At 36.5% G+C, this 23515-nt stretch overlaps 1 protein-coding gene across 1 annotated transcript; it reads left to right on the top strand.

The window, feature by feature from the left end:
- Positions 1–1753: 1753 nt before the first annotated feature.
- Positions 1754–5865, top strand: LOC127870041 (uncharacterized). The gene is made up of 3 exons (XM_052412702.1): positions 1754–1766; positions 3084–4486; positions 4555–5865. Exons 1-3 carry the CDS (start codon positions 1754–1756, stop codon positions 5863–5865), a joined length of 2727 nt encoding a protein of 908 aa, XP_052268662.1.
- The last annotated feature ends 17650 nt before the right edge of the window (positions 5866–23515 follow it).

Here is a 23515-nt window from a genome sequence, read left to right as displayed (position 1 = left end):
ATACATCATTGGAAAGATTAATGCATATACTTTTGAAAAAAATGCATGTCATTAAATTCTATACGCGCAAACTCAAAATATTTACCTTAGAATAGGCAAACCGGTTTTGACAGCTGTGCAGACAACCATTTTGGGCTCAAATAGTATGACCTACTTTCGAAGCCGGGAACCATCAACACAAAAAGTAGAGCACAAAAATGGCTTATTTTCTTATTGCTTACAAATATACCTTCAAGTTGATACCAAAACCAACCATTTGCAATGTATTTTACAAATCCTAGGCAGCATGCACTCAACAATGTGTGCTAAGTATCAAACTGACTGCATGTAACCCTAAAAACAGGAGTTCCGGTTTGGGGTTATGTGACCAAAAGCACTGGGTACAGTTACGATAAACACTATGTCATATAAATAACGGCACGTGTTTAGTCAATATATCGAAAACATTAACAACAACATCATAACACCTAAAAACTATTAAAGATATTGCATTTTTAATGTCAATATTGTTTAATTAATACATGTATTCTTATCTATAAAAAATATATACTCGTTAGTCATTAGCATCAAGGTAAAGGTGGTCTGAAGACTAAACACCGACAATTTCACAAAACAAAGCTATGCATTAGCCGTTGTATTTCTTGCAGAAGGACTTCAAAAATTACAAAAAATAATAAAGCATCCCATTATATAATTATAATTATCAATTGTATGAGTATGAAAGTGTGGTAAAAAAAATGAGTGAAAGAAAAGGGGTGCATTAAAATCTGACATACCGGTACAACAAAGCCCTATTAAAAGCGAAGTGCATGACAGTATTTAAATGTTATGATCATTTTCTTTTAAATTGGATGATTTGTTTTTAAGGTGAATAACACTATAGATGAATCGTAACATACAACTGAAAAACACAACTTCACATGATGCAAATTAACCTGTGAATTCATGTATATTGAAATTCCTTTACAAGTGTATATGAGTGACAAATATCTTACATTTTATAATATATATCTACATTGTTTTTTATTTTTCGTAAATATTATTTACCCCGGTAGTCATACGTAATTTCTTGTTTTCATGATGTCGTTTGTGCATGGTCGTAACATTCAATCTTCAAACGGAATGACGTAGTTTTCATTAACCGGTACCCGCTAAATACGTTTAATGATTATATGTACATTTACCATTTATTAAATACGTTTTGTTATAAATTACCGGCAAACAGGCTAGTATCTTCAAAGCGTACATTTTCTGTTAATATATACTGGACAAATTATTTTATATTTTTTTTACAATATGAAGCATATCTAATTGAACAGTTGAACTTTGGCGGTATATTACTTAACCCCAAATAACTGCTCAATACTACTAGAAAGAGAAGACATGGTGGTACCATCAATTGTGTTTAATGACCAGACTTTCATATACCACCTGTGGTCAGGGACCTATTGTTTGTATAGGTCCCTGCTGTAGTTTATGACACTTTGCTGTTAGTTAAGTAGGGACAATATCTGATCAAAACGAGATAATCGGCTTGTGCCGATCAAAGGGGACAATTAAACACCGGAATACAAAGGCTAACATGATTTTAAGATTGATGCAAACAATCAAATCAAACCAATTAAATTAAATTAATTTAATGTGTCAAAGTGTTAGTTTTCCTAGACAGACAGACAATACTTTTTTTAGTAATTTCCTTTTTACTCCCATCGTCAACATAATATATTTTGTATATAACAATAAAAATACATATATGTTGCTTTCAGGTAGGTGAAACTATGTCACAAAGTATATTTACATTTTTTTTTAGGGTAGGTGTACCCATTGAGCATAAAAAGCGCACAACAAATATACAATATATGTTATTTATTTTGTAAAGTCGCGATTAATTCCTTTTGTAAAATTATATTATTTAAAGGACACAAGAAAATCGATTTATGGTGTTGTTTTTTTCCGGTTTGCCTGTTTGCATTTAAAAATAAAATATTTTGCCAATAATACTACCGAGTTTATAATATGTGCATTGATGTAATCAGCTATGGTCAGATTACAGAATGATATAATTGTAAAATTTAGTTCAATGTTTTGGAAGACTTTTTTTAGTTGACTTGCACAATGTACCTCGTCAACATCACAGTCATGTGGTTGATATTGATACGCGCCAGAAAACATATTTCAACAAACACGAGTATGAATAAATCAAATGTATATTGGGGTACATAAGATGAACAATGGGTAAATTACGTTATACGATTTAACAAATTTGATCTGATACTCAAAGTTTCCTTAACACATAATCAAAGTGTTATTAGTTCAGACCCTGTTCTTTAGTTGCAGCAATTGTACATACTTAATAACAGATGGATTATGGATTGTCATAGTGGTAGGTTAATATATGCTGTGTGCATGGAATCGATCTATTTATTGTTTGTTTTTATTCTTATTTGTTTGAGTACAGTACAACAACTTTTGGGATGTTTAAATCTAAAATCTAAAAATGATCGTATACATATCAAAATATATTAAATAATGTATTTAATATAGATGTAGAGCGTGACAATAAAATATCGTGCTCGATATCTCCCCTTTGATCGTGTCTTTCTTTTGCCTACCAGAGTAGCACTGATAAAGACACGCAGGTGCGCGTGACGTCACGCGTGAATTGGTCTATAGTTCGCGAACAGTCGCGAACGTTCGCTACTGAACGCTCGGTTCGCCGCGAACGTTCGCGAACCGAAGCGAACCCTCTTGGGCGATTGACCTTATCGCAACATAGGGCACTTGCGTCAGTTAGAGTTACATGCCCCTTGACGACGGTGAAAACAAAAGCGTTGTCGCCATTTTATTTGCATTGAAATATTAAACACTGCTCGCAATTTTCTTAAGTTAAGGCATATCTTCGCGACCATTTTTAGAATAAAAATACCCAGAAATAGAAATTCTTTCATAATAAATTTATTATTCGACTGAGAATAGAACAGTGACACTGGAGAGACAGATGACACCAGGAACAGACTGGACCCGGGGCATGACGGGGTAGCATCCCAGATTGCAGTCTTCGTGAGAAGACACCCACTATCAAGCTACAGACTCCGATACAGAAGAATACCCCCAGAGTCTCCCGAGAGGGGGGGAGGATGAGAGACTCGATCAGACGCATTCAACGACAACGACACGGCTAGTCCAATCGACATTGACCGGAACAAAGGCAGAGGTGAAGTGTAGATGTGGAAAGGTGTGCAAGAACCTTAGAGGCTTGCGTATTCATCAAGGGAGAACGGCATGCGGAAGCACGGCAAGGCAGCGGCAACGCTCAGATTTTACATCTGGTGAGACGTTGGAGGATCCTAGTCAGGACTCAACCCACAGTACTGGGGACCTCTACGCAGCTGAGAAGCCACGCACCAATTCAGCAGATCCTGATATTGTCTCGCAAGTCAGCGACATCTTCGAAGAAGATGACCCTCTTCTAGAGCTTTTAGGTACTCCAGAAGACCTGAGGCCAAACACAGACACACAGCACAACACCCGAAATACAGCTTCCAATACTAATGCCACAGCTCAGAAGGTTAGAATTACATGGCCCAAGACAAGTGACAGGAACCTGTGGAAACAGTTTGATGAAGACCTCAACACCATCCTGGAAACAACACTCCAAGGGCCAGTAGAGAAGAAACTGAAGTCTCTGACCAACCTTGTCCACTCTATCGGCAAAGAACGATTTGGTGAGGTGAAACGGAAACCCACCAGAACCCCTGCACAGCCAAATAGAAGACAACGACAGATCACAGAGATTAGGAAAGAGCTGAAGTCACTGAGGAAATCCTACCAAAAAGCAAATATAGAGGAAAGACCCGGACTTCAGCAGCTTAGAGATGAACTCAGACAGAAACTGACCGATCTTCGTAAGGCAGAACAACTCCGAGACAAGCGGAAGAAGCGAGCCAAGAGGCGAGCTGAGTTCATAGCCAATCCATACAAGTTTTCCAAAGGACTCCTAGACAAAGAAAAATCTGGGAAGCTTGAAAGCAGTATGGAAGAGATACAACAGCATCTAAAGGACACACACTCCGATCCAGCAAGAGATAATCCATTAGGAAGCTGTCCAAGAATTGAACCAGTCCCAGAACCCACAATTCCACTAAACATAAAAGAACCCACAATGAAGGAAGTATCTGATGTAGTGAAGAAAGCAAGAAGCGGCTCCGCACCAGGACCAAACGGTATACCCTATAAAGTATACAAGATGTGCCCGATGCTACTACGAAGACTATGGACCCTACTTAAGGTGATATGGAGGAAAGGAAAAGTCCCAGATTGTTGGCAACAGGCAGAGGGAATATTTACTCCAAAGGAAAAGGGCTCCAAACATGTGACCGAATTCCGAACCATTTCACTGTTGAATGTGGAGGGGAAAATATTCTTCGCTGACCTGGCAAGACGAATGACCACGTTCCTGACAACCAATCAGTACATTGACACATCAGTACAGAAAGGGGGGGGGGGGTTCCGGGCTTCTCTGGCTGCATTGAACACTCCAGTGCCATCAGTCAGATCATCCGTGAAGCAAAGGTGAACGCCAATGACCTCACAGTCGTCTGGTTAGACCTCGCCAACGCCTATGGCTCCATACCACACAAGCTTATTGAAGAAGCAATGAAGCACTATCATATCCCAGAGCATATACAGGGTATCATAAATGGCTACTTTGATGGCATACAGCCTCGATTCTCAATCGGTGACCAGACAACGCCATGGCAGAGGTTAGAGAAGGGGATAGTAACTGGCTGCACCATCTCAGTGGTACTATTCGTGATGGGCATGAACTTGATCATCAATGCCGCGAAGAGGGAAACCAGAGGACCAAAAACAGCGTCAGGTATACACCTCCCATCCAGCAGGGGGTTCATGGATGACCTGACCATCACTACCACCACACATGTACAGGCCCGCTGGGTACTAACAGCCCTACAGGACACGGTCACATGGGCACGAATGAAGTTCAAACCCAAGAAGTCAAGGAGCCTGATTATCAAGAAGGGAAAGGTCACCAAAAGATTCACTCTACAGGTGCAAGGGGAAGACATTCCATCCATTATTGACAGTCCAGTCAAGTGCCTCGGCAAGTGGTACGACGCCAGCCTGAAGGACACTAATAACATCACTAGAGTCAAAAACCAGCTCCAAGATGGCCTGAAGCTTATAGACCAGACAGGACTCCCGGGCAAGTTTGAGGCATGGCTCTACCAACATGGGTTACTACCTAGGCTTATGTGGCCCCTTATGCTGTACGAGATAGCTACAACCACTGTAGAAGGATTCGAGAGAGTGATCAACCGGCATCTCCGGAGATGGCTTGGTGTCCCTCCTAGTTTCACCAGCATTGGACTGTATGGCAGAACCAAACAACTTCAACTCCCAATGACCTCACTAGTTGAAGAGTTCAAGGTTGCCAAAGGAAGACTGGTGGTAACCCTCAAAGAGTCATCAGATGACATGATATGGAAGGCAGGCATCGAGACACGCACAGGGCGAAAGTGGTCAGCAAGCCAGGCAGTCGCTCAGGCAGAAAGCAGGCTACGACACAAAGACATCGTAGGCACCACAGCTATAGGAAGACAAGGCCTAGGCAGTTCAAAACCACAACGCTGGAGCACTGCCGGTAAGAAAGAAAGAAGCCAAATGGTCCAGTATGAGATAAGGCTTTCAGAAGAGGAAGACCAAGAGGAAGCGCGCCAGAGCAGTCGGGATGGGAGAGCAGTGCGCATGGACACAACGGCAGACCACAGAAAGACACCTGACATGGGTAGACATTTGGCACTACGAACCACTACGACTCAAATTCCTACTGAGATCCGTATATGATCTGCTGCCATCTCCAGTCAATCTACACAGATGGGGTTAGTGGAAGACCCAAAGTGTCAGCTGTGCGACAAACCAGGCACCATGCAGCACACCCTCTCATCTTGCCAGACAGCGCTAACACAAGGCCGCTACAGATGGAGGCACGACACAGTCCTCAAGGAGCTAGCAGACATACTAGAGCGGGAGAGAAGGAAGACAAGACCTACCAACAAGAAGGCAGTACCAACAATCAAATTCGTCAAGGAAGGACAAACTGCCAAGAAGGCAAGAACCGCAGCAACATCTATCCTTGATGAATCAGAGCGTTGGGAGATGAAGGTCGACCTAGGAAAACAGCTGGTATTCCCAGACATAGTCCATACCACACAGAGACCAGACATAGTTATATGGTCTCCCAAGGACAAGAAACTGGTGATGATAGAACTCACTGTACCCTGGGAGACTAGGTGTGATGAGGCCTACGAGCGGAAAATGGGAAAGTACACTGAGCTACAAGAACAGTGTAAAAGTCGCGGTTGGAGTGCCTGGCTGTTCCCCGTTGAAATAGGGTGCAGAGGATTTCCAGCCCAATCAGTATGGAGAATGCTCAGCAACATTGGGATCAAGGGAGGTGACAGGAAGAGGGCTGTAGGCAGACTTGGACAAGCTGCAGAAAAAGCATCCAACTGGCTGTGGATGATGCGAGAGGAGAAGAGCTGGACGCTAAACCACTGACCCGTAGTGTTTGGCCAACACTACGGATCCACTGCCCGGAGAGTGTCCTGGGATTAAAGGATAGAAACACTTGATGATAGGCAGTTTCCAGCTGATGAGTCAGTGGTTTGTGCAGTAGTATCTGTATTCTACACAATTTAATGAACGAACACAAATAAGGATGAAAACAAACAACCAATTAATTTTAAATATATGCAACATATAGTAGCTGATTTGAACCTCTATATTTGTTACCTTATTACCTTGTTACGTATTAAATAAATTCTCATGATAAATGTTATTGTTTTTATTTAATTCACACCAATTTCGACACTTTTTGTTTCCGCATGTTAGGTATTTGAATGCCCCTTTCTTCATCACAAACCGATTATCTCGTTATGATCGGATACTGTCCAGACAAAGAAAACACGGTGTCATAAAGCCAGCTGGGGACCTATACTTGGGGCTCTGCATAAACCACATGTGGTCATTAAACACAATTTATGATACCTCTATGTCATCTCTTGTCATACTGAGGAGTCATTTAAGCCAAATTTTTAATGCCGAAATAATTTAATATTCAGTTGCTTTATAAAACACGTTGACACCTTAAATAAACATTTAATTAAATTAAATGCAATATTTTTCATTTGATTGTTTGCATCAGTCTTAAAATCGTGTAAGCTTTTGTATTCTGGTGTTTAATTGCCCCTTTGTTTTGCATAATCCAATTATCTCGTTTTGATCAAATATTGTCCAAACTTAACTGACAAAAAGGTTTCATAAAACACACTGGGTGGTCCAGACAGCATTTTTAACCACCCATTGTTTAATTGCCCCTTTGTTCATCACAAACCGATTATCTCGATATGATCGGATACTGTCCAGACAATTACTAAGAAAACAGGGTGTCATAAACCCAGGGACCTATATTTGTATGACTCAGTATGGGGTCATTAACCACATGTGTCTGGTCATTAAACAAAATTTATGATACCTCCGTGTCATCTCTTGGCATATTAAGCCAAAAACAGCTGCTTTAATAACACATTTGAACATATTTAAAAAATAGGCGTACATTTGTCCGAAATGGATTAACAGGAACTATTAAGTATATATATTAACCAGTTTAAACATAACACTTAAGTGTTTTATAATGAAAATACATTAAAATATTGTAGAAATTTACTGCTACACAATTATCGTATTTAACGGGTACCCGCAAATGTAAACTCCGATGTAATAACGTGTAAAGATCGTGCGTTTTTGCAGTGTTCGAAACATCATCGTGAAAACAAGCAATCGCGTTTGATCATAATACGGATATAAAATACTTGGGTAAAATAAATGTATAGATTTATGGTATAATAAAATGCCAGAATTTTATCGCTCATTATCACTACAAAAGAGTTTTCAATATACATGTACATTCAAAGACAGTTTAATTCGCAAAATATGCATGTGTTTGTTTCCATTTGAATGCTAAAATTTATTAATATTTTCATTAAATGAAAACGAAACGAAAATTCATTCAATGTAAAAGAAAGTTACAATTTCATTTGAAGATTGTAATGTATTGCGCTAATTTAGGGTTTTATTTTATAACTGATTCAATGCACCTCTTACACTAAATTTAGATCGCTAATGAAAAATAACACTATCGCATCCACACCACTTATAATTATAATAGAACTATTATAGGTTTTATTATTTTTGAAATATCTATAAATATTTAAGTCTTAATCTAAAAAAGAATACGGGTATTTATAGTTTTGTATAATGAAATTGTCAGTATTTAGTCTTTCGACGACCTTTCCTCTGATACAATATTGTTATTCGCGATTTCCTCCATCAAAATCGCAATCAATTTTCTGGGAGCCGCCATCTTGAAACGTTCGCGCCGAACTTATCGTTCAATAAGACCGAATCGGAAACGAACGATCATTGGCGAACGTTCGCTGTAACTGAACGCACTACTGGTTAACATGTTCGGACATTTTCACCTGCATTTTTTAATTTTCCGAAGAAAAGGCTTTGAGAATTTCAAATGTTTAATTGATTGTCACATAATATTTAACCTAACACACGGATGACACTGACACAAACAGTTTAGATCATATTTTTAATAAAAAATTCGCAAATTCATTACACCTTTAATTTCAAGGCAAGAAAAAAAACGAGACTGAAACGAAGCGGTCATTTGGGTTAAAAGTACACCAACAAAGACTTAACTTAGTTACACATGTACCTAGTTTTCGACTCGACTTGATCAAGATTCAAGACTGGACTATACATTGCCAATATTAATATTCTGATCATGTTTCATTAAGATTGAGTAATTTATGTCGCTTCTTGAATGGTAACACAAATATTGTCAAGAGAAACATTCTGACCGAGTTTCTAGATTTATTTATACAAGTGGCATCCATATTGTAACGTTGTAAGATGTAACATGGTGACATATGATATATCATATTAGAACTCGGCCTTAATATTGTGGCACAGTGTTATCAACAGAAAAGCAGTGGTCTTATTCTTAAATCTAACTTTGTAAATATACGAGAAATATCCAGAGAAATGTATTCATTATTGTTTTATGGTAAAATAAATCAAATGCATTTTTTATTAATTCATAATGACCATTGAACCCCGATACCGGCGCATTTAGCTGCATATTTTGTAGGACCAAACAGAATATACAAGTATGTATATGTGTATATTACACCGCAACAAACTCCAAGCAGAGTTTTCGTTCCTTGCTCTCACATACAATCCCTGCAATCACACGAAAATTCTGATTTGGTAGGATTTTATTTTATTGGTTTAAGCACTATATTATGAAAAGAAGTATCTTTTTTTTACATAAAAGAATATGAAAATATTTGAAAATATTGTATAAGTGTAGGTTCTTAATAATAACAAATAAACCTAAAAACCTAAAATAAAATACGAACGGTAAAATTATTGTACCACGTGGCTAGACTATCATCACGTGGTTGGTTTTTAAGACAGAGATTTGATCCAGCTATTCTGGTTCCCGTCAAATATCTGCGCGGAGGTTGACTACGCAAAAAAAAACATTACTACAGTAAAGTGGCGATTTTCTTTTATACCCGCCTGAAATAAAATGCAATCTTAATTATCTTAATTAAGGATCGTGTATTCTTTAAATATAATCCATGCTTAATATTGTTTTCATGTTGAATAAAAACCAGACGTAGTTTCTGCAAATATTGAGCGGACACGTTAGTGAATGAAAGTAAGTAATTTAAAGTTACAAAGGAAAATATAAGAAAATGGGAGTTTCTTACTTGTCACAAAGGAAAGAACATAATTATAAGATAAGATAAACACACTATTCTGTCACAAAACATCTATGAGAAATTCGAAAAAAATAATATTACAAAATCAACATTAAAAAACGCAAATGTAAGCTTAGTGAATATGTGATTATCTTTATTCTTTAAAATACTTTTATTGAAAGAAAAACACCAATCGTTTATAAAGACGTTTACTTGCTTAACTGTTGACTATTATGTGTGTATAAATATATTCCATGTGATAAAGAAACCTATACAGAAATAAATTAATATTGTTAGCTATTTAAAATTCAAGTAAGAGCAATACCGAACAATATGTAAACGTTTAAAATGATTCAAACAGAACATACAGATATGCGTTGCATTAACCAATTACAGTTAATTGGCCCACTCTTGGCTCGTCCCAGTATAAAGGCATGGATTTGCGTAGCTCTTTTTGCAGCGAATCGATGTTTGCCAACATGTCTCGCGACGAGTAACCGTTATTGACCATTAATGTAGCAGCCATACCAGCAGCCTCTCCGGTGGCGAACTCGGTCGGGTGCGTTCTCGTTGCAGCGTTGGCCATGAACGTCTGAGACATCGTCTTACCGGCTACTAGCAAATTACTATAGCGTTGATTCGTTAGCGCGCGAAACGGCACGTGGAACGGCAGCGTTTTGTAATTATTTATATAACTCGGCCAGGCGCAGTTCGCAACCCCATGGATGTCAGCCAGGTAGTTTCCAATGGCAACGCTATCGGGAAAACGTGTGGCGTATTGGTTGCAATTTAAAGCGTGTGGATTAACATTTGGACTGACTTGCGAAATGTTAGGCGAAAAGCAAACCGGGGTGTCCATATCGGATTTCCTGAGAACGAATCCGTCAAGACCAACACTACGCCTGGTGTCTCTGATGTAAGGCAACTTTGCCAGACCAGTCTGCGTTCCAGCAGAGTGTTGAGTGTCCAACCCTATATATTCCTTTATAGACCCAGACTGGTTTTTGTAAAAATGATACCAGCCGTATGCCCTCGCTTCCCCGAGCGATAGAACGGATACATCGATACCACCCATCCAGTTACTTAACTGACCGGTTGTTTCACTTTTGGAAAGAAGAATATACGAATCCAGAAAATCATTTCCGGTTCCCCAGTTTTGGTTTGAAATTTCCCCGATGTGTGCCTGATGGAACACTAGTCCAGGCATACTTTTGGATCTCCGATAACTCCAAATGTTTCCCCATGGAGAAGCACCCATGCTGTAATCTCCGTGACTTTGTAAAGACGCGCTATCATTTAAGCGTACGTTGTTATAGTTCATATAGAAAGGAATTGTGAATCTTTGTCCACAGCGTTCATTTGTTGCAGAAGAGTTTTCGATTGGGTACTCCACTCCCTGTCGATAGCCGGCTTTTCCGAGCGCGAGGACGTCTCCGAACTCGGATGCATCAATGATCACCGGTGTACCGCCATTGGATCTTTGGAGCGTAATGACAGATTTGGTGAACATGGCAGAGTCTGCTGGAGAATACCAGTCGCGTATCGTGTCTGACAATAAGCGTCCCCATTGGTCGATCCCGTCTTTCGAAGACCGTTGTATTGCATACACAGAGCTAACAGCGTCATTGTCAGTGGTGACACTCTTAACAACGGTGTTGTAGAAAACCTTCAAGTTCGGAAGTCTGGCAACGTTGTCGTTAATCCACACCAAAATATCTTTCGGAAGGTAGCAAACCGTGCTTACCCAACAGGCGCCATGATTCGAGCCCAATGAATTGATCATCGCTTGGAAAGTAGTGGACTGAAACCACCAATTACGATTCAGTGTTCCGAAATCAATCGCACTTACAGCAGATGACGTCAGTTGTCCTCCAAGCCAATCAGAAGGTTCCGTCAGACAAACAACTAAATTAGCATCCGCACGCGCAGCGGATAACGCTGCACCCAGCGCAGCAGTACTTCCGCCTGCAATTATAACGTCACAGGTGTACGCCATGTCACCAAGCACTAGATAATTCATACACAACACTGTCACCAAAAGTCCTATTTGAAAATTCAAGAATTTCATTTTTTTTTTACTCTTCTACCGTTATTGTTCACACTGACATATCACACTTTCGTCAGTTTACAAAACAGATTGATTTTCTGTTGAATTCAAGATAAACACTCTCGACGTGGAAACTCGCTTCATGTTGACGTCTACAGATCAAAATTTGGAACTAGATTCTTTATCGGACTGCGATAGATGCCAGGGCCGTACGAAGGGTTTTTTGATTGGAGGCCAACAGGGGAGGGTGCGGGAGGGGTCGCCCCTCATTTTTTTTTTAATTTGGATCTTTTCAAGGTGAATTTTAATACTTAAAAACTTATTTTTTATATGAATTGATGTAATACAACAAGTAAAACCTTTCTGAAGCCTAAAGCTTTAAACATTTGATTGAATTACACACCAATGTTTAAAGCTTTTACATTTTAGTAATGTATGATGTTTGATAAAGAAGGAAAGCAAACTTTGAAAATCAAAAATCTTGATTAACTATGTATCATAAAGTATGACTGAATACCATAATAGTATTTCCTCTTTGAATCCAAACCTCCTCAAAGTTTCAAAGTAAATTCCTAATGAAATATTAATCATCTACTACATATTTTTACTTTCACCATCATCAACACAGATAAACCTTCACAATCGTCTACAGCTCTGACATAAGATTGCACTTAGACATTTTCTCAATATTAACCTTTTTCCGGAGCTGATTTTTGGTGCGTGTCTACCTAGATGACATGCAGATGAAGTGTAAAATGTGTTCCGGTTCATAGATTTTTGGCGATGTTATGGGCATTGGAATTATATTTTTCCGTAATAACCGTTTAACGGTGGTATTTTACTCAACTCTGATCAGATATGAAGCCGATTTGTATGCCCCCGGTCGGATGGCATGTAGCAGTCCGTTCGTCTGCCCATCCAGCATTTCATTTTTCGGATTATTTTTTCAGAACGCTTTAAGATATTGACCTGGGGGCCGTTTCTGGTACAATGCGTAACTTTACGGACGAAAATGTACGTATACGTATAAAGTTAGTACGCTTTTCTGAATGCGTAAGTGCGTTTCTATAAACCGAACGTAGCGTAAAATTTAGTTGCTATGTTTGAATAATCTCTAAACAGAAGTCTGGTGATTGCGCGGACCTTATAGAGAACATTTGAAGAAATTCATAAAGTAGATTTAATCAAAGACCTATCAACCTTTGATTTAATTTGCTTTCTCTAACAAACTTTCGGTAGAATAAATATTTATACATTTATCCTTAACAAGTACCGTATAAAGAGCAAAGTTCTTTCCCTTGTTTGCGAAATTGCGACGAAAAAAGGGGTCAACTGTACAAAAAGTTCAATCTCTTGATTCTTTTAAAATTAAGTGTGGCCATTCTTTGTTGTGCAGGATATGCTCTTTGTTTAAACAGAAGAGATGATTCTTACTGAAGCAAATCTTTTACGAAGGTTAGTCAGACATATTTCAAACTGGAATTGCTGGAGCAAACTGGAAAAAATGGATGGATAATACTGAGAAGACAGGCATGTGTATTCAGTATTGTAGCTTCCACATCTGAATTTACAGAAACATAATCAAGGAGTTTCCTGACAGGAATTCAATTTACTGGAAGAGTATCTTTGATTATGTTTAGTGAGTCACTGAATTACAAATGGAATGTCCTATAATGAGATGAACATCAGCAATGGCCTCTGTAAAGAAGGTAGTTTTTGTTTTAATTTCATTTACTGATCAATGATAATGTACAGTAGTACAGTATGGTTTTAGAAGAATTAACGAACTCTGTAGCTTGTATTCACTTGTTGCACTTCTAGATAATTTTATAACAATCAACATCATGTTTTTACCATGTTTATATTTATACTTGTGTGCAGCGCTATAGATAACAAGCGTATTTGCGTTATTACGCAATTAAAATAACCAAAAACGTAATTAAATTCATAATAAAGCGTACAAAAACGCAAATACAAATTCAGTGCTCACACTGGCCTTCAGAAAATAATAGCCATAATTTTTTTCCTTAAAAAAATAATAGCCAAAACAGAGGCGGACTTTTTCAGCAAATCGGTACTGAAGGCAAAAAGAAAAATACAATCTATCTCATTTTATCTATGTTTTATTAAATGTATATCTATTGAATTTAAGTTATAATATATATATATATCTTTTTTTATTAAATGTATATCTATTGAATTTAAGTTATAATATATATATATATATATATATATATATATATATATATATATATATATATATATATATATATATATATATAACAAGCATAATATCAGCGTGTCATTTTCTTATAAAATATTATCATGGCTTTACAATAAAGAATACAATCAAGGTTTGTGTGTCACTTAACAAACCAGATATCAGCTACAGTTACATACACATGAGAATCAAGGGCAGAGCCCCCACCCCACCCACAGCCCTTACTAATTATACTGTTTTATTATAGCTTTTCCAATTGCAATTTCTGGTGAATACAATTCGAAATATTATAAACCACACCTTCCGTATCACCGCATGTGTATTCGTCATTCTAATTTTTTCTATTATGAAATTCGAAAATAAATCATAATCGATGACAAAAATACAGTATCCGAAAACGGCAATCCGAAAAATTGTATCCGAAAAATTGTAATTAAATAAAAGGTGCATATCGTTCGACTGCTTTATCTCTTAATACGACGTTTGCCATCGGCCGCTATATTCAGAGACGTCTCTGATATTGTAGGCAGAGGCCAATATCAAATGCAAATGATTTATTCCAACAAGAACACATTCGCAATGACGATCATGTTTACATCAAATAACGTCACAGCGCGTGATTTAAAATACACCACCTCAGTGTAATTCCAAACACGTGTTTCGTTAAAATTAGCTGGCCATGGCATATGCCGGGTCCCTTTGAATTCGGATAAATTCGCAGCGTTTTGACTAAAATTGGGGGATTTGTGTTGTTGCTGTTTTGCTAAAAATGCTTCAAATGGAGAAAAGAAGTGTTTTTCAGTATTATTTTTAACCAGGTTACCTGGCTAAAAATTGAAATCATTATCAATTTATCACACATCAAGAAAAGTTAAAGCAGACGACAAACAGCGGTAATTACGAGGATAATTCGTTGATGGCGATTTAATAATTATTTCATCAAGCAATTTTCAACGGCGTGAAAAACAAAACCAGCCGAAAATATTCGCGGCGATTTTCAATAATGACAAATTATAAATGGCGAAAAATTAATAGATCTAACAGTTACCGATAATTGGTAAAGCACAGGAAGATTAACGACGTTTTTTCCCCGAAATATGTCACTTCTGTCGGACACTGAGAAAAACGCTCTAGGCCACGATTTCGCAGAAGTTATTGACGCGTTTATGACAATACACAGGGTCGAGTGTGTACACGGGTAATCTCGTTATCGATTTTTCCTGCTTAATGGCCCGATTTACAGGCGTTTCGCACTCGCCGGACAACTTTTAGAGGCAATTATTTTTTGATGAAGGCGGATAAAATAATCGCCATTTTTCTAGACAATTTTAAGAAATAATAGCCAGTTGGTTAAAATAATCGCCATTGGCGACAATGTCTGGCAGCAGCGTGAGCACTGCAAATTTAATAACGTAATTCCCGTAAAAAACCTTGCGTCACGAAACGCAATTCTTACGAACACCGGACGTATTTTTTAGACTGGTTATTTTCCGTACACAAATGTACCGGATGGTTAAATGCCGTCCTATGAAGAAAATAATGCAGTCTTTTCAGCGGTTATCAATCTTTGGGGTAGTATTGTAATTATTTGTAGACCCGTCCGATTTCTACTTTAATTTTCTGAAATAATCAAAATGGCCACTCGTGGACGTAAAAAGAGAGTCGTTACACAAACAAACACGTTAGACAGGTATTTACCCCAGAATATTGGAGAAACCGAAAACTTATGTGCTACTTTGCAGAAAGATCTGTTGCGAGATGTGATTATTTCTCCCGAGAATGTAGTTCGCCTGTTATTATCGGAGATTTTGCTACAAATGTTGATTTATTTTTCACATGCATTTGTGATCAGATAGATCTTGTAGTGTACAATTTAAGCCTAAGGACCAGACTTTGATCAGAAATTCAGTAATTGTTTGTTGTTATGTACAGGTACCTTTTTTAAATTCCATTTGTATAAATAATATAGTAACCTAAGTAGATTTTTATTATATTATATATGTCATTCCCTAAATTACCCAATTGAGTTAAAAAATCGGGGGTGAAAAACCCAATTAAGCTAAAAAGTAGGGGGTGACATTTTTTGCTAAAACTCTATTGAATTTACAAAAACCCTATTGTTGTCAAAAACAGGGGGTGATTACCCAATATACCCCAAAAGTTATCTATAGCGCTGCTTGTGTGCAAAATATTTAAAAAAAAACAACAGATTTTTACTCATGAATTCATTTAAAATGAGAATCTTTTTTCTGTGATAAATTAACATTGTCCATGAATGCTTCTATTAATTTGAGACAATAGGCATTTGCAATTATCATTAAGTATGCTTTTTCACATATATAATTATATTTTATTTTTTGTTTAATATTTAAAAAAAATGCATGGATTGGTAAAATATATGTCAGGTAATATCAGTTGTGATTAGTTCTAAATACAAAATTTAGGAAATTGGGATCCATCCTGGGTCATTGGTATGGGGTAATTGGTATGACAAGCGGGCACTTGCGTAAACCTGAATCACTTTACATGCTTTACCAACACAATGACTGAAATATTTTTGAAAAAGTTTAGTCACTCATAATATACTGCAGGGCTCACGCAACTGGGCGACTCGGGCGATTATATCGCCGCGGCTTCCCTGTAATCGCCCTGATCAAAAGCACCGGCGATAACCACTTCGCCCTAAAATCTGGCAATTATCATATCCGCAGCGCTATCAAAGTTGCTTCTGTTTATTACCGAATACACGCCGACGTCAATCAACTGACCGAATCGACGAAACTCCGCCTCCGGCGTAGTACATTACCTATTAAAAATTGATAAGCAACCATTCACAGCGCTCGTCATACAGGTATTTGGTAGGGTTGTCTCCTGACTAATCAGAGCGTGGGTTACAAACTCCATTTCGGCTAATAGATACATGCCGACACCGGGCTAGACACTTTGTTAATTTATGACAATTATCGCATTCAATGTCCCCAAAACAATGTGGATTAAAAGAATGTCGGTCTCTATGTATTAATTGGTATCTTTTCTTGGTAGACAGGTATGTATATTTTATGCTCCTCGCCCGTATTGTCCGTTTTTCAAACCGTGAAAACTTGCTTTTCGCGAGTAGTAGATGGCTTAAAATGGTCCAGGACGGGAAAAGATGAGTTGATGCCGACGAAAAGTGCGAACAATTAACGTATGTCCCCAGTTATGACGAATTTTTATACTCATTATCTTGGTCATGATCATTCTTAATCGAGAACTCGGACTGTTAACACAAAATATATGTTTATAGGTGTCTATCGCAACCGGTGTTTATTTTTGGTGTTATCACTTCATATACACTTATATTTGTTAATGCAGCATCAACATACTAAAACAATATCCCGGAGAGAGAAAAATAATGCATTTAATATCAAGCGTACTTTCGTTTGACAACTGATCATGTACTATGTAAATTTAGTTTTAGTGCAGATTCGTTCATACGACACACGAACACTAACTCCGATCCTTAATAAAAAAGACAGTTACTCTCGGCTTAGAGGGCTGGGGCAGTAATGTGAAATATCGAATATAATACTTTAAGATACGCTGGCCGAAACGCTTGGAGTGATGTTATGCGCATATAACAGTATATGCTATGTTTATAGGTGTCTATCGCAACCGTAAATTTAGTTTTAGTGCAGATTCGTTCATACGACACACGAACACATATCGAATATAATACTTTAAGATACTGGCCTAAACGCATAAAACCAATTTTCGCATGACGCGGCTATGAAAGAGTGATTTAAATGTGTCGAAAAAAAATCTAGGTAGATCAATTCCCGCGTCGTTGCGGTAATGTTTGTTAAAGTTGTTATTGTCATGCAAACTCGTTGATTTAATCCAATGTTTAATGTTAGCAAGTGTTTGTTTTTTAATTGAATTGTAAACAAAGAGTCGGTTAAAGTCTTCGGAAAATTTGCACTCCGTGTGAATTGACAGTTTGACGTCATCAAAGGATAGTCGCTTCCTGTCTGAAGCAATAATGCGACAAATTTCTCGCCGTCAAAATTTTGTCTAGCAATCAACATGCCGAACTAATCGTGTGTTTGTTCCTCATTGGTAATCGTCCAATTAAATAATAGCACGTTCATAGCTCCGCCTTCGATTTTTTTTGCAGAGAACGAAGGTGGAGTTTAACGGTTAATTGAGCAAGTGTTTTACGCAAGTTGAGTTCCGATGTGCCGAAATTATTATGGCGGACGCCCGTGTTTACAAAATTCCTAAACGCATATATCGTAAATAACGGCAGTGTTTTATTAGATTATTTATACTATTTTATCTACTTTAATATCGGGTTTGTTTAATATAATTAACATGTTAAACAATATTAATGCGTCACAGACTCGGAAATAAATTTGATGGGGTCGCAATTTTACTGACGCTGATTTTCCTATTGTCTGTAATTTTTACCCGAAATAAATCTTGAGAAGTCCTTGAAAGTCCGCAAGCTGTACTATTAGTAAAAAGTGCTTTTTGTACTGAGCTGAAGTGCTCAAATTCAAACATACATGTATATATTGAGTTTTATGCTGTGCTCTTGTGTCATATGTATGAACTGATAAATTAGTGCTTATAAAACTGATTTTTCAACATTATTTTCTTATGTTTTTATGCTTATATTTTTGTCAGTAATAAATTTATTAAAAGGAATGATTATATTACTTTAGTTCATACACATTAACAGGTCATGGTTCACAATGGTCCATCGGTGATCGCAAAAGATCCACTTCTCCCTAACACTGCCCCACTTCTCCCACTCCAGAGCTTTGGGAGAAGTGACTTCTCCCAAAAATTGGAGTCTAGCTTGAGCCCTGAATACTTAAACATAATGCCATTCACTAATGGAAACTAATGCATCAATTTAAACTCATGGAAAAGTTTTACACATCTGGCTTAATGTACATATGAACAAAACACAGGGAGAAAGCAAACCATTTTTAAATGTTCCTATTTTTATGAAGTTAAATTTTACTGGTTGAATCATGTCAGGATGACACAATTTATTCTTGCAAGTTCCTAATAATTATGCTATTAACAAATATGTGTCCATATACTTGACAGGGGTGGCGAAATCAAATGTCCGAGTTGCCCGAGTCGTACATTTGCTTGTCTGGGCAACTGATTTTTTTCAATTAAGTTGTCCGTGGACAACAAGTTTTTTAAAAGTCGGGTCCAGGTATACAAAAAAAATACATTGTATTAAAGCTGTAATTAAGTTTTACAAAACCGGATTTTGACATGCGATTACATTGTCAGTGCTATTTGCGGAGCAATCAAGTTTTAATACGGGCACTCTCCTGCGCAGTGAGCTCCCTAATTCTATAAGAGACCAGGAGCATGCCGCATTTTAAACATTCGGCCCGACTGTTAGACAGTGTACAGACTGGTTTCTTTATTTTTACAATCAGACGGAAATAAAAAGTATCAAAGTAAGATAATCAAAACACGGTCTACCTTGTTATTTAAGACGACTTTAATGGTAAAAAATGGAACTTTTTTTTTTCAATCTTCAACAACGGAGCAGAAACCCGAAGCTTTGAGCAGTCCACCTCCCCAAAAAACTAAGAAAGATTATGATAAAAAATATTATCTAAGTAAACGCACCAGAACTTTTCAAGAAACTTGGCTAACAGATTTTCAATGATTACACATGTACCAGTTGATGATAATCAAATTGCTACCAGTAGCGGAGCCTCAGTCTGATGAGGTCCACATATTGGACTTGTTTAATTTGTTAAGATTACGATGTACTATGTTCAACACATGTTTTAATTACACTAGCTTTGCAAGATTAAAAGTTTTAAAAAGTCTTTATATTGTTTATAATATACTGCTATAATGAATGTACTATTGAAATACAACTATAAACAAAACTAGAAAATCATACTCATTTTGGTATATTCCACAGTGTTTTACATTAATCAATAAATGCGTTTATAATTTATATAAACATTAACGGACAAGTGTTGTTCAGCAACGGACAAGTTAAATTTCCTAAATGGTTGTCCGTGGACAAGTTTAGTTTTTTGAGATTTCGCCACCCCTGCTTGATATTAAATTTCTATTACATTTAAAAAAAAATCTGTAAAAATTGTGCTATTCAAATGTTTTTTCATGTGTTTGGGAAAGATACATACTTATGAGAATATGTTAAATCTGTTTTTTTTTCAGTTCAAATCGGTAATAGTTCTTTTTCAATTGATTTTTGAACACATACACTGATAACATACATGTCCGCAAAAAGCTTTATTTAGTGCAAACCAAACAACTTCTTTTGAATTTATATTGTCTTATAAGTTATGTTTTTGACAAATAACTTAATGTGAATAATATGCATAACTATGGTGTTAAAAGTGAAGAAACAAAAATGGTATAATTTAAATTATTTGATTGCAATGGTAGTAAATGCTCTACACAACACAAACATTGTCTATTTTGTTTCTTATTTATTTGTACAAGTTAATGGATTTAAAACATTAAAAAAATACATTACTTATAATAATAAAGACAGTATACCATATTCTAATATTTCCCAACAAAAAATGGTATAAAATAACTGAATGTAAAAAATGAGAAAATTCGCAGCATTGCTTTTCGCAATATAAGATTAAATAAAGTGGGTTTTGCAATGTTTACAGCATTATTACAGAACTTTAAATGGTATAAATGGACATTACAGTATGTACAAAAACACAGTATAGAGTTTCAAGAAATGTGTTCAAAGATATTGGAAAAAAAATAGTTTGTTGATAGTTTTCTGTCAATCTGTGTGACCACCTATAAAGAAAAAAGGTTCTAAATAACTTCTTATGACATAACAATTTTATTTGAACATATCAAACAAACTGCATTTAATGTGTCCATATGGTTTATAGGAAACTAAAAAATTATCTTAAAATTAGTAATTAAATATTTCAGACAGTAAAGATTAACAATGGCCTTAGTTAAAGTTTGACACTGCTTGATCATGGCAACTGCATTTATAATAATAAAATTAAAAATTTTGAATGTTGATGATACCATAACAAAATGAAATGATTTTGTATTGTTCCCATGGTTTGTGTTCTAAAATTTCTTTGTAAAAAACCTAAAAACTCAGAAAAATGATTGTAAAGCATACAGCAACAACAAGGTTTTGCCATCAATATGATATTAATATGATTGATAACCGATGAAATCTGATAATAAACAAGAGCATCGCATATCTGGTGCCACGCTGGACTGTGAAAGCTTGTCAGAATTTTATATTTTTGTAGAGGTCACAGTGACATTGACCTGTAACCTAGTGACCCAAAATGGGTGTGGCGTTTAGAACTCATCAAAGTGCATCTACATATGAAGTTTTAAAGTTGAAAGTGGAAGCACTTTGATTTTAGAGCCTAATGTTAAGGTTTAAGCACATTGCCTACAGCGGCAGGCGGACGTTGGACAACTAGCTGGCTATGACAATAGCTCGGGTTTTCTCTCTCCGAAAACAGCCTCGCTAAAAATACAACTTTGAGCATCTTACAACTGTAACTTACCAAAAACAAATCTCATTGGTTTAAAAGTCATAGTGTTTTGACAGTTTTTGTATAAAATGACATATTTGGTACATTTCAATACATGTTTTCAGTAAATTTACTTCAACAGTGAAAACTTTTTAAACCTACTTTAAAATTAGCCATTACTAATATTCAGATAACTGAAGTTTAAGTTGTTACAATAACCATTGCGCAAAGTTAGCCAAGTGTGTGAGCCTTGACCTTTACTTCCAGTTAATAATTGCAGCGCTTAAACAACTGAAGCTTGATTGGTCATTGTTGGCCCCGTACTACTTTAAAATATACGGGGTACTCTTAAAGGGGCCTTTTCACAGATTTTGGCATTTTTTAACTTATTCATTAAATGCTTTATATTGATAAATGTAAACATTGGATCGTAAAAGCTTCAGTAAAAAATCAAGCATAAAATTTAAAAAAGGAAAAGAACATTGCCCGGAGCAGCTTTCTAACCAGTGACCCCTGGAGTCCTGCCAGAGTCCTGAAGTAAAAACGCTTTAGCCTACTGAGCTATTCCGCCGAGTACACATACTTGATGTATTTTATACCTTATATAAGCAATCTTCGTAGTTTCACAAAATTTAACGACAAAAACAGAACTCTCCAAATTATTCAATCGTTTCGCGTTGCAACGCTTTATAATTTTTAGGTTTTCAAATCGTCAAAAGATGCATATAATGGCTATATTAGACCATGGTAAATGTTCAGTATTACTGTTTCCTCACAAATATCATAACTAAAACGAAAATTTGCGAATCTGAAACAACTTTTTTCAATTTTGTCAATTTACCAAAGCGTGAAAAGATCCCTTTAAGTACACTTCAATGTACCTTGGGTACAGAGTTTTATTCCTGCCTAAAAGCTGATGTCATCAAACGCACTTCCGAATACGAAAAAAAATCCTCTTTGAACAAAACCTAACGCAATATGCTTTTTTGAGTACGAGTTTCGATAATATCATCGCGGAGGCCATTTCACAGAAAGTAAACAGAAACATTATTAATTTGAAAATAGAGCCAACAACAGCAGATTTAGCCGAAGTATTCCTGTGTACAGTATGTTTAAGTATATTTTCTGTACCCAGGGTATATTGTAGCATACATAAGAGTACCCAGGGAACTTTCAAGTAGTACCAGAGCTGACAAAGACCAATCTAACTCAACTGAGCTAACATGTCGACAGGTTGTATCTCACAGTCTCTACAGTATATTTTATTTTACGCAGTTTTGACAAAATGATACATGCATGATATTATTTCCAAAGAAATGGATCTTGATGCAGAATTTCTGCTTAAACTGTAAATGTGCCAAATTCAACAATAAAGTGACAACCGTATACACATAAGAAGCGCTGTTGACATATCAACTAAAATTGTATACAGTAATCTACGTTTTTGTAAATAGTTGCATTTATATTATACTGCTGTGTCAATGAATGACAATTATACAGTAATCTGTGCTAAAATTAATTGAATTAATATTAACACAGATTACTGTATAATTGTCATTCATTGACACAGAGGTATAATATAAATGCAACTATTTACAAAAACGTAGATTATACCATTCTTTTGCATAATTCTTACAGAAAAAAGTAGACTTTTACCCATGTTTACAATCATAACAATGTATCAATTCTATCACTCAGCAAACGTCGCATTCGTTGAGTTCAACTTGACGTCTTGTGATGGATAAAGCCTTGTTCAAAACAAAAGTTGAATGAATTGTCAAAAGGAAAATCGAACAAATCATAACAACAATCGATTCGAACATGTAAAATTTCCTCTTAGCAAAACTCCAATCCACAA

The sequence above is a fragment of the Dreissena polymorpha genome, chromosome 2 (assembly GCF_020536995.1).
Source record: "Dreissena polymorpha isolate Duluth1 chromosome 2, UMN_Dpol_1.0, whole genome shotgun sequence".
NCBI lineage: Eukaryota > Metazoa > Mollusca > Bivalvia > Myida > Dreissenidae > Dreissena > Dreissena polymorpha.
Note: the sequence above shows the minus strand (reverse complement) of the source record. Positions and strands in the feature narration are given on the sequence as shown.